At 36.5% G+C, this 18,151-nt stretch overlaps 1 protein-coding gene across 2 annotated transcripts in view; it reads right to left on the bottom strand.

Moving 5' to 3' along the window:
- OTOGL (otogelin like) overlaps window positions 1-18,151 on the bottom strand; it is a 131,040-nt gene that overhangs the window by 79,229 nt on the left and 33,660 nt on the right. For both annotated transcript variants that reach the window (XM_069490675.1, XM_069490676.1), the window contains exons 16-23: window positions 17,328-17,451; window positions 15,459-15,636; window positions 11,834-11,958; window positions 8,929-9,138; window positions 6,898-7,063; window positions 6,206-6,280; window positions 3,659-3,711; window positions 1,908-2,070 (exon numbers count right to left, since the gene is read on the bottom strand). In XM_069490675.1, the coding sequence (XP_069346776.1) occupies window positions 1,908-2,070; window positions 3,659-3,711; window positions 6,206-6,280; window positions 6,898-7,063; window positions 8,929-9,138; window positions 11,834-11,958; window positions 15,459-15,636; window positions 17,328-17,451 (1,094 nt within the window). The remainder of the gene's footprint in view (window positions 1-1,907; window positions 2,071-3,658; window positions 3,712-6,205; window positions 6,281-6,897; window positions 7,064-8,928; window positions 9,139-11,833; window positions 11,959-15,458; window positions 15,637-17,327; window positions 17,452-18,151) is intronic.

Genomic DNA, 18,151 nt, shown 5'->3' with positions numbered 1-18,151 from the left:
TCTTTTCATTATACTACTTTCTATTTCTTTAATCCACAGTGATTTCTACACTAGGGTTATGCGGTCCTTTAACAGTCAATAAACTGCTGGCACTATCAGGAGCCCCATGAAAATAAGTGATAAGCTATTGTGCCAAAATGAGCCAGACAAGGTCACAGGGAGGATAAGGCAAATCACATTACCATAAACAACTTTGTAATAAAATGTTCTCGTAGACCGGGAATGGTGGCTCACGCCTGTAATCCTATTGTTCTGGGAGGCCGAGAGACAGGAGGATCACTTGAGCTCAGGATTTCAAGACCACCCTGAGCAAGAGCAAGACCCCTTCTCTACAAAATAATAGAAAACTTAGCCAGGTGTGGTGGTGCCCACCTGCAGCAACCTGGGAGGCTAAGGAAGAAGGATCGCTTGAGCCCAGATGTTTGAGGTTGCAGTGAGTTATGATGACACCACTGTACTCTAGCCAGGGCAACAGAGCAAGACTCTGTCTCCAAAAAAAAAAAAACTTCTCCTAATAAATTATTTCCAAATCAGTCAGAGGCCTCTAAGTCAATTCCAACTACATTTATTTCAATACAGTCAGAGAAGGTAGGAGAAAATTTCTTCAAGTTTTTATAATGGCCAGTAAATAAATTGTCAAACTAAACATCAAAGCTGATAGTAAATAGATATATTTTTTAAAATAATACCACCAAGTACAGTATATAAAATAAAATAAGATACGGCTTTAATCACCCATGCATCCCCAAGAATCATATTCAAATCAAATAAATCAAGCCATGTTGTAGGTTTTCACTATTTTACTATAATAAAGGTTTTATTTCCCTTGTCCTTTCTACTAAAATGCCTTCCTTGCTTACCTGCTCTAAGACCTGATTTCTACCTGACTTTCTTTTCCCATGCATGGGCACTTGTTCTTTTGTGACCTTCTTTTCTCTGCCTCCTATGCCCTTTCTTTTTAAAGAGGTTAATACCAGTCCCAAGTTACTTGGCTCTTCAACCTATTCCAGACGGGGGCCATTTAGACAAATGCGATTCTCCTGGGAAATAAACCACAAGCCCTCTCTCTTCTTTGCTCATGGTTTATATGAGCTGATTCCAAGAATCCCTTTGTGTGAACATGTTCATTGAGGAAGAATGGGTGACCTGTTTGCCTTAGATGGCCCTCTCACTGCACTGCCTCTATTCATTGCCAGATAATACGTGTGCCTGCAAGGAAGCCGATAGCACCCAGATTCTGTGTTAGTCTTTCATGTGTAGCAGGCATTTCTGCAATGGAAGAAAATTTATGAAAATAAGAGTAGATTATGCTACCATAAAATAGTGGCTTATATTTATTGAATACATACACACCACATCTCACAATGCCTAACTGAGGCTTAAAAGGAACTTGCCAAAAAATCACTCAGCTAATAGAAGCAGAGCCAGGATTTAGCTCTGGTGTGTCTGAAGCCAGAGCTGCCACTCTTACCAGCTACCCTTTATAGCCTCAGTGCACCATTTTCTGTAATATCTATAAGATAAAACAATTGGCACCACTAGTACAACTTCACACCAGCAACAATAAATGCAAAACAGAATATACAAAAGACATGCACTTCAAAAGTGTTTGGAATGAAAAGTGACTAATTGTGTCACTTTCCCAAAATTGCAGTTGAATCAGGGGAGAAATTCCAAGTTCATCCAGAAATGAGTTTTCTCCCCAATTCAGTGTCTTACATTAATAATGTGTCACAATATTACATGAGCGTAGCAAAATAATTACAATAGTCTTCTAGCTACCAACCCAAAGTTAACCACCAGTCAGAACAATAATTTTGGCTATTTCTGTAAATAATGTTTTTAAGAGATCTTATGCTTTTGGCCATATCCTGAATGTTCCATATTATCAAGAAAAAGAAGCTTACCCTGGAGCACAAACACAGCCACTTATACAGGGTGAGGATGGGGCGCAAGTGAAGTTCATGGCTAGGTTTGCGCATGTAGTCTCACAATTTATACCACCAGCTGGTAATTCAGGGTTAGGAAACCTGCAGTCGAAATACTCCTTTCCCTCTGGGCAGACGTGAACTTCAGAGATAAAGCACAAATTGTTCTTAACGTTATATTTGCTCCATAGGCAATCATGTTGACGTGTATTTGTCATCAAAAGAAAATTCACCATAAAATATTTTACCAGTTATGATTAGATGCTCTTATTCTGTGGTTTTTTTTTAGTTGATGAGCTAATAAACATTTTCTAACTAGATTCCCTTTAATCACCAAAACTTCCAAAACCTATTTTGAGTTTGAAAACGTTAGCTGCCTTCCATAAGACAATAACTAATTAGGATGTAATTTTCTGAGGTCAAGAAACAAGATATTTTGATTAATCCAAACATATACTGTCAATTTTTGAGGACTAAATATACAGTATATTTAAACTTCTACAAAGTCACAATGAATACATGATACTTCTACATCTTGCTTCACCCCATGTCATTGTTTACACCAGTATTCACGATAGTAGGGAAATGCAGAAGTGGACACAATTATAGGCAGGACAAGGTTACATATTCCTCTGGAAAGCTTTTAGGCTCTCAAGGATCAAAGAAGTTTCCCTATGTGGGGCCAAATGGATCAAATCCTGGGGCTCCTCTGTGAAAGGACTAGCCACCTGGGTTTCCCTTCTCTACCTATGAGTAACCTGAAGCACACAGGGCAAAACAGGGATGGCCTTATAGCTGCTGAATATGTGTGGTCCATAAAAATACCTTGCAAAGAAGCCCTTAACTAGCCTGAATCCTTGCAAAGTAAATCCAGGTCCTATAATTGAAAGCTAATTTATGATAATATATACCTGGCCATTCAAATAAATAACAAAGCAATAGCTCACGATTACTTTTATTGCCCTACACTCTTCCTGTCCCTTAAAATCAATGAAAACAAGTGTTCTTTATTATTTGCCTAGAATTCCCCCATAGTAACTGAGAATTTTAGGCTCTTTATGTGATAAAAATAAATAATAGATAGGGTCCTAACACATAGGATCTGAGAAAAGATATTAAAATGTAAAATGACATTCTAAAGAGAGATACCAGTAGATGTCATGTTATATGCCATTTTTAACTGATTCCTACTAGTTCCAGAGCCTTGCTACTCATAATGTAGCCCAGGAATCAGCAGCATCGACATCATCTTGCCCTTTCATAGAAATTCAGAATTTGAGGCATTGCCCCGACCTACTGAATCAGAATCTTTATTTTAACAAGATCCCCAGTGTGCACATGAAAATCTGAGACGTGCTGATTTAGAGTAGTGTCTCAATTTCCGTTACACAAATGGTTACAACTGAAGCCTGGATATATATCCCTAAAACCCTTGGGGCCCCTAAGGTGGTCCTGGGGTAGGCAGCATCCAGGCAGCAAGCCTGGGGTGATGACCTCTGTCCCCAAGCACACCTATATTTCACCCCAGACTGCTCTACAAATACTATAATTCTCCACGTGAAAAAGTTGGGAAGCACTGGAGCACTGTGTTGAGAAGCATTTTCAAGGCTGTATTCATGCCCACTGGCAAGGAGGGCTGTGAAGGATTGATGACTTCTGCCAGAAGAGTGGGGGCAGTATCCAAGCTATGAATACAGTCTCCTTGAGGGAAACATCTTTTGAGATCTTACCAGTAGAGGGCGTTGCTAATTCATCACATTTCACAGTCCCATTTGAGCACTGGCTAGAAGTAAACAAAGTTACTTTATCAACCCAAACTTCAGTTTTTTTCTGAATTTCAACAACAATCTAATGTGCAAGAATTGATTGAGTACATATACAAATGTCATTTTCCACACAGAATTTTTTATAAATAGGTTATTGGCTTAGGTCCAATTGGAAGAGAACTATTTCAATTCAACACATTTTTATCAAACACCAGTAAGCATGGAGCATCGTGATAGGCGTGGGAGATGCAATGACTGCAACTTACAGTCTTTGCCCAAGTGCTTATATCTTAGTAGGAGAGGAAGACATACAAGTCAATAACATACGCAGCATGACCCATGAAACATAGAAATGTTTAAGAGATAGAAGTATAACAAAGAAAAACGTTTTAAAATCTGTTGGCAAATGACATCAGGCAGTCAAAGGAGGTAAAGTCTGAACAATTTTGAAGAATGGATGGAGGTTATGATATGAATAAGGTAGGTAGAAGGCTATAACACTGGAAACAGGTACAAACCATGACGGGTTAAAACAGCATTCTATGTAGCAAAAGTGTAATGCAGGAAGGGACAGGAGATGTCGATGGCAAAAGAGGCATTTAGAGATATTTAGATGCTGAGATTTTATCCCTGAGATGAGCGACTGAAGACCTTAAACACAGAAGTGATGTGTTTGGTTTGAATCATTCTGGCAGCAGCATTGAAGATAGAGTGAAGTCACAACTTCCTTGCAATTTAGGTTCCAAAGTCAGGGCATAAGGCAAGAATCACATGCAGGCAAAATTAGCTTTGAAAATCCCTCAAGAAGATATGATAGAGAAAAACATACCAGTTCTCAATAATGCTAACACAGTTTCTCCTTCAGCTTTGGACCAGATTATGTGTTCTATATTTGAGCCCAGATGAAGACGCTGACTCACACATAAGGAACACATCACATGAAAAATATGTTGCATGCTGCTTAACACTAGAACGACACTCAGAGGTGTGATTCACCACTGCGTGAATCACCTCTGATTAAGTTCATGCACACTATGCAAGGCATCGAGGAACTGAAACAGGCAGATCTCAAACCACATAACCAGGTCTTCCGTATCGTACTCATTCTGAGACAGAGCCTTTTTAAAAGGAGTGGCAGATGAGGTCACTATACTAATTGAATTTTTATTTTTCTCACTGAGGAAGGGCGGTTACTTTGTTTTTGCTAAGTTTACGTAAATAAATTTTAAAAAGATACGACAACTTGGCAGAATGGAAGGAGGATAAGACGAGAGGCAGGAAGACCAGCTAGGAAGGTCCAGGGACGAGAGGGTGAGAGACATTGCTAAGGCAATGGCAATGGAAAGGAAAGAATGGCTTTCAACCATGTGTAGAAAGTAAAATCAAGTAAAATCCAAAGTTGTTGGGGATTTATTGGCTAGGCGTGTCGAGCAGGAGGAAGGAGTCAAAAATGACTCTCAGATTTCTGGCTTGGGAAACTGTGTGGATATCAGTACTATCTCCCAGAGAAAGACTCAAAAACTGGTTGCTTTTGTGTCCTGATGGGGCATGGGAAGAAGGGAGATGGAGATAATGATAAAGATAAATTGAGCATAAACAATATTCCGCTGTGAATACAAAATAAGCTACAGAGAGCAAAGTAGGCAGGAGAGCAAGCACTGAAGAGCCAGATTGCCTGGGATCAAATCCCAGCTTTATTATGAAGTTGCTTAGCATCTGTGCCTCATTTTCCTCCCTGTGAATTGGGAAAAAGCAATCGTACCTATCTCTTAGGGTTGTAGTAATGAGCATTTTAGTAATATATATAAAACACAGAATGGTGCCAGGACAATAGGAGGTGCACGGTAATAGTTAGATGTCATTATTGTTATTACTATTATCCACTGTCTATTATTATCTGTGGGCACCTACAGTGCAACAAAAAGAGGGAGGTTAGGAACTGAATATAAATAAATGTGAACTGCTGCACAGATGTACCTGTATTTCTAACAGAGAGGTTGCAGCCAGAATGAATGTTATCCTATGAATAAGTGTTATCTCACTGGTATTGATGTCCCTGGGAAGAAGATATGATTATCTTCTGTGTGGGACATTGTTCAAATCTATTTTGGAATTTTTTTTGAGCCACAGATGAACCACAAAACTAAAACTGCTCAGTAATATTGTAGTATTTAAACATCCGCCTCACCCCTAACTTCTATCTAGGAGCCAAAAATAATCAAAAGGCTTCCATTGCACTGTGTGACACAAATTTATAACACTCTTCTACAGTCATGAGAATAAAACTCAGGTGTTCCACATTGAAATGTAATATATGCACGTATCATGTACATATGAGGATGTATATAAGTAATATATACATATATATGACTATCATGTATTTAAAAGTTATGTTAAGTTACCTTTATTTTTTAGATTTCAGAAGTCCTATATCAACTTAAAGTTTTGGTTAAGAAATTATATTAGTACATGTGTCATACGTCAAGTAAAATCCCCATCATTAAAACCTACCATAAGCCCGAGGGTGTCGGAATGAGCTCTCCAGGTTGATAAACGCTGCCCCTATAATGACACCGGCAGTGAAATCTGTAAGTGGGGAAAAAAAAAAGTTTAAGGAAATAAAACAAGATATAACTTTTTCCAAAAATCACTAAAATTCAAGCAGACCCTATGCTCTGCATCGGTCATTGTAAGGCACTCTAAGGTCGACATTATTCTGCCTGCAATCCTGATATACAAATGGCAGAAGTGTATAGATGTGAAGCATAGCTTCAGATTTGTTTTCTAAAATACAACTCACAAAGCGTGTTGTTTTAGTGACAAGAAAAGTCACTGAATGCACTTCAGAGAAACATAACTGATACATCATTTAGCCCTATGTATAAAAGTCTTTACATCAAGTGCGAATTGAGAAATGTGATTGCTAACAGACATTACAGTCCTGCCTACTAAAAGTTGCCACATTACAGTGAAATATAAATCTTATTATTGATTTGGATATGACAAAAGCAAGTGGGAAGAAACTTCAGGATCAACCATCAGATTTCTTAGCTCTTTCAGTAGCTATTTGTGAACATGTGCAAGGTCAAAATAAAGTAAAGACAATAAGAAATATTTTTAAAAATAAGCAGGAAAGCCCATTTAACTGATAAGAAGAAAAAGAGAAAAAAACTGGGTGCTGTCAACCCATTCCTGTGACTTACATGGGCACACAAAAGTTAAGTGTGTCTTCATAGAATTTGCCTTCGGGACAGTTGCAGCCTTCGACACAGTCATCATGACACAGCTCCGGGGAAGAGAGAGAAATGCAGGAACGGCGGCAAAAAGAGGAACAGTGATGGTACAACATGCCCTTCTGGCACACCACAGCTAAGAACAAAGGAGCATCACGTGAGAAAGATTCCTACGAGGCACAGAAATATTCTATGCTTGCTCAGAGGTCTATGATAGACATATATCATGAAACAAAAGATACCTTACATCACTAAACATGGAATATTACATAATTCTACAACAGAAAATAGATAAATAAAACAACTCCCGGCCTCAGCAGAAGTATAGCAGAAGAATAAAATTCTATTTCAAAATATTTTTCTGTGATGTTTTATAACATTCTTTACTAACCTGTAATCATAATTTTTTTAATATTTCTGTCTATGTTTGAATAAACTTCCTGTCCTTACATTTTAAATCTATGTACTGCAATATTGTCATCATCTTCCTTATGGCATTGTTTAAACCTAAGTAAACCTTTAGTCTTCTACAAATAAGAAAAAAATTGAGTTTATTGATCCACACATGGTTTTTAATGTTTGCCTTCTTAATCATGTTTGCACTTTTTTCTAAACCCATCCAATTTCTCTTTAGACCAAACTGAGCTGATTATGATGGGCAAACTAAAATAATCTAAAAGCATACTTGTACAAGCACATAGGAAATGCGAATAAAACATAATTGAAGTCATTTTTGTATAATTGACCTTGGGAGAAAAAAATGGGAGGACATCATCAGATGCCAGGAGTGAGGAGGTAAATAAAATCCAGAGCTTGGAGTGGAAGAGGGGAGGATAGGTCTCGACAACTTTGGATCTTGGATTTAACACACGTGGGAAGGGAAAATGAAAGTTGGCCCTTTACAAGATAAGGAACCGAGAGACCCTTTAACTTGGACTCTCAAAGAACAACATTCTCAGTTGAAATGAAAAACTAAAGCACGGGTCAGCAACGTTTTCCTCCAAAGGGCCAAATGGAAAATATTTTTAGCTTTGCAGACCATAAAGTCTCCATCACAACTACTCAATTCTGCCCTTGTACCACAAAAGTAACCATAGGCAACACTAAACAGATGGGCACGGCTGTATTTCAATAAATTTTATTCACAAAAGCACAGGAGGTCCAATGATCATTGTTTGTCAGCTCCCAGACCAGAAGAAATCTGCTCATAGTATAGAAAGATGCCAGCAAGGCTTTTCTAATGCTGGGTCTGTGATAAATTAAAGTTACCTCTAAGAAGTCAAAATTAAAGACTTATATCCTACACAGGTTTGGTATATGAATTTATATTACTTTATTTACATTGTTTTTGTCTTAGACAAAATTGAGCAATTAACATGAAAACTGGCCAATAATACCCCAGGAATAACTACAAACCCCTGGGGCAGTGAGGAGGTGGAGAAAGTGGTGTTCTCAAAACCCAGGTCACAAAAAGATTTTAATGGGGGGCCTGCTTATAAAAATTGGCTAATAAAAAAATATATAGAACACAAAGAAATAATCTCCCATGAATGAAAACAGCAGACACCATAACTGTGACAATTAGAGCCCCAAGAACTTGACATCATAATTGCCTGTTGCATAACCTATCTATTTAACTACAAATCAGCTGTGTCACTGTATCACATAATGCTTTTCCATACTTTCCAATATGTAGATATGACATTTCCATGATAAGAATTTTTTCAAATTTTTCAAATGATTTCTGTTGCATATTTCAAAGCATATAGTTACGCTACTTTTGCTTATAACAAAAATAGTCAAAAGTTATTGGTCTTATCCAACATATCTTCAATCTTGAGCAACGATTTCATTTGCTTTTCTTATTTGTACATTGTAAGACTATTTCAGATAACTTACGTGCAATATTGAGCTTTCATTTAAAAAATAAATGCAGTAATTACGAACACAAAGATCTCTGAAGTGTTGTCTGATAGTCTTTATCTGTGCCACGGTACTCACCACAGAATGAAACCTGGTCCCTGAAATGGATGGGAACACCACGCTGGCCACAGAGATAGGCATAGTGGGCAAGAGCGTTGCACAGGCAGGCGCTTCCACATTTGCATGCGTCGTGGCGGCACAGCTGATAGTACAGCCCAGGGCTAACGTAGACGTGGCAAGGAGCAAAGAGCTCCTGGTGGATGACATCGCAGTGTGCTGCATACCCGACTAACAGAAAAAAGGCCCCTTAGCATTTCCTTAGCTAGTCCAGATTTTACCCCTAAGGATCAATTTCCAGAATTAACCAGCATCTTGCTTTCTTAGAAATGTACTGTAGTACATATTATTTTAAATAAGAGAACCAATAATTTCAGTTTATACAGTGTTTGTTTATGTTTTGGTAGTAATAGGAATAGCACTTAATCCATATTCAACAGTTTTTTAGCAAAAAAAAAAAAAAAAATTATGTGTATTGTACCTGAATAACATGAGTAACAAGAAGGGTTGATTGAAGCAGTAGCCTCAATCACTCCATTGCCTGAGGATCATCTTAGGAAACCTGCTATAAAGACTTGGGGAATATTGGGAAGCTTATTTCCAGACATCCACATATCACAAAAATGGTTCCAGGTTGTGGATATTATGACAACTCTGTGAAATATGCAATTATCCAGTAAGGACTGGGAATCATCTCATTTCAATGATTCCCTGAGGTGAAAGTGGCAGATGCAACGCAGTCGTTGAATTCAATGTCTGCACAACGCGCAGTGCACTGGGCACAGTGTCTGGCAGATATAAGAAGCTCAATATCAGGAGCATGGACAAATCAGTAATGAATAGAAATTAGGGATTGGAACATATTCCAAAGGCCATAAAATATAACTACCAAATTACTGAAGGGGGGGGCATGGAATCTATACAGTCACTTCTTAAAATTTGTTGATTTTTTACAAAACAAACCAGATTCCATCTTTTTGAAAAAAGCTACATCTGTGGTTTCTTGATGTAGTGGACCCAGGTTGCATGGGTTTTATCACAGATAGAATTAATCAATCTTTTCATTGTTATTATCTTTGAAAGACCAGATAAGCTGTTGGAAATCAGAATTTTTTCACTACTAAGGAATTATACTGAATTTATTTTGTTGAGTATTTTAAATATATTTATTATTGGTAAGGAAACATATGATAATTGCCTAAGTATTACATTTTTGCATTAAGTGTGCATATGTATTTGAAAACTGATGTCTGAGACTATAGCAGTGAACTGTTGACCTACATACTCTTAATCCCAAGGATCCTGAAAGAGCACAGTAATACACCGAAGAGGCCTTTACTGTGTGCTCTAAGATTTGTAGACCAAATATATCCCCAGTGACATTAAGCAAAGGATAACTAAAGAAGATCCTCATGAAAAAAAAATATCCTTTAGAATCCAGATCAGAATTATTGACTTTTGTCTATTTATTTTCCTTTCTTTGGGGAGCTTTCTGAATTTGCCCATTTGAATTTTTTTTTTTTTTAAGAAAACCACAGTTCATGGCAAGGTTAAAAAAGGATAATATCTAAAATATATATCATAGAAGACATGGGGTCTGGGGAGAAAAGTGATGGAAAATAGAGCAAAATTACATGTACTAAAGGAGATAACTAAAGAACAGACCAGAGGGAAATTGAACTTATAAATTGAACTCTACTTCAACTTTTACACGCTATTAAAAAAAAAAAATTAAGTCACTACAATATCCAGGAAGAAGCCAAGAATGTTAGAAACAAACCAAACAAGACTAGTTGAAGGAGGAGTAGATTAGTGGAAAGTTGGGACAGAATGGAGGAAGGTTTTGTAAAATGGGAGTGAGATTAAAAGTAGTAAATCATAGAGACCAAAAAACTCTAGTCTAGCCCTCTTATTGTAGATAGGAAAAGAGGTTAACAATCTTCTTCAAGTTTAAAAGCTGGCTTAGATTTAAAAAAAAAAAAAAAAAAAAGAACTAAAGAACTAAGAGCAAGATTATCTTGTGTTCTTTCCAGTATGCCAAAACTATACATTAATAATAAAAACCATATAATTATCAACAGAATCCTTCCACACAACCACTACAAAATCCAGAAATTGTACTGGCTTCTCATGAATGCTTAACAAATATTAGGAATGCATTTTTTAAAACTACATAAAAATAGTAAACTAGTCAAAATAATTCAAGGAAAAATTAAAATTATAAGAATAAGTATACACATTAATATTTTTCATAAAGTGATTTTACAAATATATATATGTATCTTTTATTAGAATGTGAACTAGCCTTTCACATAGTTGCTTTAACTTTAGTAAAAAAAAAAAAAATGCAGTCAAAAATTCTTGGCATGCGAGTTGCACTGTCATTGCAAATCAGAAATCTGAAGCATGACCATCTCAAATTGTTGCCCACTTGATGGCACAAAGCCTCTTTGGGTCACTGGCTTTCTGCTTACAAAGCCATAATATGTGCTGTGAATAGGAACCTGTACAGAGATGGTAATAAACACGAGAAGCCACTTGAGCTGTCACACGATATAGAACTGACATTGAACATCTCAGGACTATAACAGTTATTTTAGAGTATTTCTAGAGGCTTTCCTTTAGCATTTAAAGACACTAAAAGCTCCAAAATGCTAGCCTACATTTGAGAAGAAGGGATTTCTAGACACCTAAAATAAGTAAATTTATAAACGCAAAGTAGAAAATAGAATAGTCATTTTCAGTTTTTTAAAATAACTTAGGCTATATAAAAAGCATGTATAAATGTTAAACAAAAATATATAAAAATGGCATTGATTTCATCATAATGAAGAAAATCTGAATTTAAAATCATTATCTAGTTTTAAAAAACTATAGAAATACATAGAGCTTTTTCCTAAATTCACATGCAGAAAGGAAGACTTACTGTTTTGTTGATTAATGTTACAGGGGTCCACCATTGGGACATGAACAGGTGCAAAACAAGTTGTGGAGACTCTCCAGGCATTTGCATGAAGCTGTGGTGTGCCTTCTATCATGCCTGATGGAGAACTAGAAAGCAAAGATTATGTTTATCTTAGTGTCTCTCATGCATTTGTTCATACTCTTCAAATATTTAAATAAGAGGATACTATTTTCTTAATGTATGAAGAAACTTTAGAGCTTTATATTTTCTACCAGTTTTTTTAAAAATGCAGTGGTGTTAGCTTCCTGTCACTGAGACTTTACACTGTGTCTGCCAAATTGTGGACATACATGATTTTATTTAATCTTCATATCAGCCCCCGTGAGGAAGACGCCATTTACCCCCATTTTACAGATACAGCAAAGCAGAAGCTCAGAAAAATATTAAATTTCACTAAGCTGATAAGTATTAAAGCCAAGATTCAAACCCAGTTCTCACTGACTTAACCACACAACACTCACAACAACCAAAACCTTAATGTGTGTGTGGTTTACAGTACACGTGGAGAGGTAGGGATTGATGGTTCACATAATTTTTTCCAGGGTAAAGACAAATGTCCCAAAAAATAAACAGTCTCTGTTTCTGGTTCAATATTTCAATTTCTATTATGAGGCCTGATATACTGAGATTCCATCATGAGTGGATAAAAAAAGAAAAAAAAAAAAAGAAAATGGAGAGAAAATGGTGTAAAAGGCACCTTCATCCATGTTTGCTCACTTTCTTTAGTTTCTCAGCAAACTAAAATGGAAGAGAAACATCTGTCTTTCGAAAGTCAGACTTATAAACCACAACAATGTTTAGGAGCCAAACACTGCAATTCTACCTCCAGCAGCCATCAAGATTTATTAATTCATCAGCCAACATTTATTGACAATTGCTACTGGACTCTGTGCCAGACACTGTCAAAGCTACTTAGAGAGTCAGGTTGGAGTAAGTCTCCTGCAGGAAGCTTTTGACCACACCAGCAGCCCTGACTGTGTTAATTGCTCCTTCGTGGCCAAGAAGAGTAGTCTTTAGCTCTCTATAGTGTCCTAATAGATTAACTACTTTGGTTACCATTTAGCTCAAAAACAAAAAGAGCTGCCCAAGCTATTCCCTCACCACCCACCATTTCTCCTTTCCCTCCTTTCCCTGTTTCTCAATATCAAAACCATTTTAGAAGTGCAAAGAACCATAACAAACACCTAATGCAAAATATCATTTTGTTTAAATAATAATTCTGAGACTCAAAGAAATTGCATGATTATTGCTAGCTCTTTCTTCTCATTCTTTCTCTCTCCTTCCCTATCCACTCCTCCAAGGATAATAAAATAGTTATCACCCGATACCTATCACCCGATAGGCATAGTCAAGGTTCCCAGGAGGAACTGACTTAAAGCTTGGCTCTCTTATTTCATTTAATTTACTTAAAACAATAAATATTAAAACAAAAGGAGTTAAAATGTGGACCCATTTTATATAATAACCTTTCAGTTCATAGTTGATTTACTATAATAAGGCATATAAGATAAATACTAAAGTAATTATATTTTTCTATTCCACTATGTTTTCAGATTCACATTAACCTTTGTGAAGTAAAGAATTTTAACCACTTAACTTGGAAAGCAAAACATTGTTCGGAAGTTATCTCTGACTCTGAAATATTATCCTGCACTCTTATCATGCCCGAATGTTTATACATGGAGGAGACTGGTGCCTTAGAAAGAGGCAGACAGTTCTGCCATCTGTTAAACATTGACTGCTAACCCAATCTGACAAGGGAGAGAAAGAAAGCTTAACATCTTTTCTAAACATTATGGCCAAGCCACTTAATATTTTCTGTTTCACAAATGTGATAAAGATATCAATATTTTGACCTGCAGATAAATAAACAAAAAACTAAATAGCCTAAAAGCAAATTAATCGTACAAGAGACAAGATACAAAAAATTCTGTTTTGCAATTTTTAATTTGAAATGCCAGTTCTACTTGCCCATCCAAATTCTCTTCTGGATGCCCCATTAAAAGTTCTACCTCAGTTCAATCTAACTGTCCACTGTATAAGATTCTATGCTAGTTCCTAAGAATGCAAAGACCAAGGACGTCACCCTTATTCTCCAAACTCTCGCAGTTTTGTGTGGAAACCAGACAGCTAAACAATGAATTTTCATAGATAACACATTGTCAGAATTAATTTTGTCTGGTAGGATATAAAACAGCTTTTTGAGGCAAGTAATTGAGTCGGGGTGAACAATAAATGGGAGTTCATAAGAAAGATTAGGAGAGGGGAAGAACCTGAAGCAGAAAGAGGAATGTGTGTAGAGTACATTTAAGGAAAAAAAAAAAAAAAAAAAGCATGGTATTTGGAGAATGGCTTCTCCATAAAATGTCCCAATGTCCCCTGCCTGCCCAGCCCACACTGGCCTGCTCTAAACTACAACCACAAAGACCAACACCTAATTTTTGAAATTACCTCAGTATTTTTATATATGTTGTTGATTGATACCTTGCCTAACACTAAATGTTTCTTTTTTAACTATTTTTAAATTAAGGTATAGTTGATAACAATTTTATATATTTAGAATGTACAACATGATGTTTTGATAATAGTATATATTGTGAAATGCTTAAATCAAGCTAAAGAACATATCCATCACCTCATGTACTTATCATTTTTTGGTGTGAGAACATTTAATATCTACCCTCTTAGCAATTTTCAAATATAAAAATACATTAATTACAGTCACCGTGATGGACAAAAGATCTCCCAAACTTATTCATCCTGCCTAGCTGAAACTTTGTGCCGTTTGACCAACATCTTCCCACACTCACACCCCCAACTCAACCCCTGGAAACCACCATTCTACTCTGCTTCTATGAGTCTGACTTTTTTAGATTCCACATACATTTCTTAAAGGCTTTTATGCCCTCCCAATCTGTAAGACAAGCTCCTTGAGGATGAGAACCATGTCATACTGCATAAATTGCTCCCACCGTGTTTTGAGCACAATAACAGGTGCTCAAAGCACTTATACTAAATTATACACTGCTTCTTTTTACATGTAGGTGAAAAGTGCTTTGTCAACACAAAGGGTACAAATTTGTTGTATTGTTTTTCTTCCATTGAAACACCAACTATCACAAAATCCAATTAGATAACCAAATGTTGCTTTAGAAGTATTATTAATACCAAATTATATCAATATTTTAAAGTATAATTTCCTACCACTAATACAAAATGAGATTGAGATTTTTTTAAGGCACCAACTTTTCAAAAGTGAAATATTGTTAAGCTTGATAAGTGGCAGAGGAGAGAATAACAGGTAGCAGTTAGACACACTGCCTAAATTCAAAGCCTACCGGTATATGTAAGCTAAGTGACCTTGAATGACTTATTTTCCAGTTTAGTGCCTTGGCTGGTTTCCTTCTCTATAAAATAAAGATACTAATTAGGGGATTGCTATACAATTTAAACATGTTGATCCCTGTAAAGCCCTTAGAACAGTGACTGCTAAGCTATTATTAGTTAAGTAAACATTTTTAATGAACTTATATCCTCCAAATTACAAGTCATTAAATTATGTTAACTAGACAGAAATCATACTTACAGAAAGTCATCCCTTATGTTCCCATTAAAAGTGCCACACAGACCTAAAGTTCTTCTTTTCCATGCACTAGTGAGCTGAATATAAATTCTTTCTCCATCTACAGCAAACAGAACCTTTAAACCAAATGTGGTTTTTAGAAGTATAAATAAGGATGACAGAGTTTGAATTTCAACAATACCTGTGGGAAATGAACATCCATAAATCAGCTTTGAGATTCACAGGCCATGTTCTGAAATGCTAGATACAACACCAGGACTCTCCTTCCAAGATACTGGGAAGATGGGGAGGTAGGTTCATCGGTCCTGCCCATGTTCCAGGGCCAATTTTTGCAACCTTGTGGCTGCTTTCTTTTTTCCCATTTCCCTGCCTCTCTCCGTCCTTCCTGGGTCTTCAGCAGATATTGTCAGGTCAACACAGAATTTCAGTTTGCAAGCATCTCACAGGGAAGGGGGAGGTCTTTAGATATTTGAAATCTGATTTCTTTTTCTTAACTTGTAGTGTGTGTGTGTGTGTGTGTGTGTGTGAATTTTCCCCCAAACTGAACATGATTCAATAAGGAAGTGGCACTTCTCAAAAATTTTTCATTCCCTTGAAACTGTCAGCAAAAATGGGAAGCACAGAATCTGACAAACACCATTTTCTGAGACACCTTTAGAGACAAAAAACTCATGTCCCAAACTGACTAATGGTTTTTGCCACCAGAAGGGTTGCTCTTCATTGCTCCATATCCTTTCCACAATCTCTGGCATCAATCTGGTCACCTACGCCATAAATCTGGGAATCATTCTCTGTTCACTCCATTCCCCCTTCGTACCCTCCCACAACAACCCCAATCCAATCCGTCACCAAGTTCAGACCACTTTTGTTCTAAATATTTTTTGACCGATCGTCTCTCCACCTCTACTGTCACCGCCCTAGATCACCTCCTTCTCATTCCTTGCATGCCCTACTTTGTAACATCCTAACTGTCATCTCCTGTCTAGCACCTCTCAAAGTGACTTCCACACTGTTGTCATGCTAGTCTACCAAAAAACAACTCCTTAAAACTCACTGTTTATTTGCTTGAACCATACAAGATTTACATCTTTGTACATAAAAATGGTCAAAAATGACAATTTCATATTTAATTCACGTCAAGTTCAACTTCCTTAGCATGACATCTGAGTAGCATGAGCTTGTAATTTTTAATACAAATCAAGGCATTTCTGAGAGTGAAAGAGAGTGTTATTAAGAACAGTACTGGAACACAGGCATAAACATGGCCTGTCCCATGAAACCACGGTGTTTGATGCCTCATACATGAGGACATAAGGCCTTCGCAGTTTCATCCTTACCCACTTCCCCAATCTCATCTCTGGTTCTCCACCACCCTTTTCTTGCTACAGTAATGCCAATCTAGTTATAGTTCCTCCTAAACATACTGCACAATTAATTCTATACCTCCTTACTCAGCATGAAATGCTTTCCCATATCCTTCAACCCAGCAATTCCCCACCTTTAAATACTCAATGAGACATCACTTCCTCAGAAAACATTCCTGTCCATTCCTGTACCTCCACCCAGTGCTATGTGGGGTGCACCCCATTTAGACTCCCAAAGTCCTTATGCACATCTTTGAGATTATCACATTTTATTGTTAAGTGGTGGCTGTTTGCTTGTCTCTTTTCCCTTCCAGACTCCAGACCACTTGAGGTAAACCCAAGGTCTTATAAACACGGTGTCTCCACTATCTGTAGCTGAGGCCCTGGTAATGTATAGGCACTCAATAAATGTCAGACAATGGGAAGAGACTCCATTTAGGTTGTATTTGTTGTTGTTATTCTTGTTGTTCTTAATAAAAAGAAAGTAACCATTAACATTGCTTCTTACCGTTCAGATTGAAGCCTTGGTTAGGACTAGTGAGGATTTGTCCTCCCCTACTTAGGGTCACTTGTTTGTTAAAATCATCCTCCAGAATTAGAGTTATAGACTGAAGGCAGACCAAGCCAAGGTTCTATATAAAAATAAAATTATCAGTGAAAAGAATGGGATAGAGATAGAACCATAGAAAGAGGCAGGGGAGATGAGAGAGGGAAAAGGGAGAAGGGGAGGGAGAGAAAAAAGAGAAGAAAGGAGAAAAAGAGTGCTTATAAATGAGAATTTCTGGTATATAGAAAGCTTGAGTGTAGTAATATAATAAAGTAGCTATTACATAACCCATTTCATGCAGCTCTGTTCCTAATACATCTTTACATAATACATTAAATATACCACATACATATGTATATTTTACACAGAACATTAAATAAAAATGTTTTCAATAAAGTGACAATAATTATGTTTTCAATAGCACATAAAACACCTCTCCAAATTCATTTAGCTAGCATATTAAACATAAAATCAATAAAAAAAAGAACCAGGAAAATTAGAATTCTATATAGAAAGATAATTCAGACTCTCATATATTGCAAAGAAAAAAATCAAACTAGAAAAAAATAAAGCAGTTCAGAATTTTTCTTGGAAATAACCACTTTATATTAGAATAAAACTAGAGAATTAAAGATTTTTGGCAAAATTTTGACAACCTGATTTAGAAAGATGAATAAACGGTATGCATTTTTTTATTTACAAATTATTAATGAGTTTATGATTTGAAGAAAAGATCTAAAATAAATATTCCATGTTAAGAAATTCATCATTTCTGTTTAGAATGA

Source organism: Eulemur rufifrons, chromosome 16 (genome assembly GCF_041146395.1).
Source record: "Eulemur rufifrons isolate Redbay chromosome 16, OSU_ERuf_1, whole genome shotgun sequence".
Lineage (NCBI taxonomy): Eukaryota > Metazoa > Chordata > Mammalia > Primates > Lemuridae > Eulemur > Eulemur rufifrons.
This window is presented reverse-complemented; position numbering and strand designations above follow the sequence as displayed.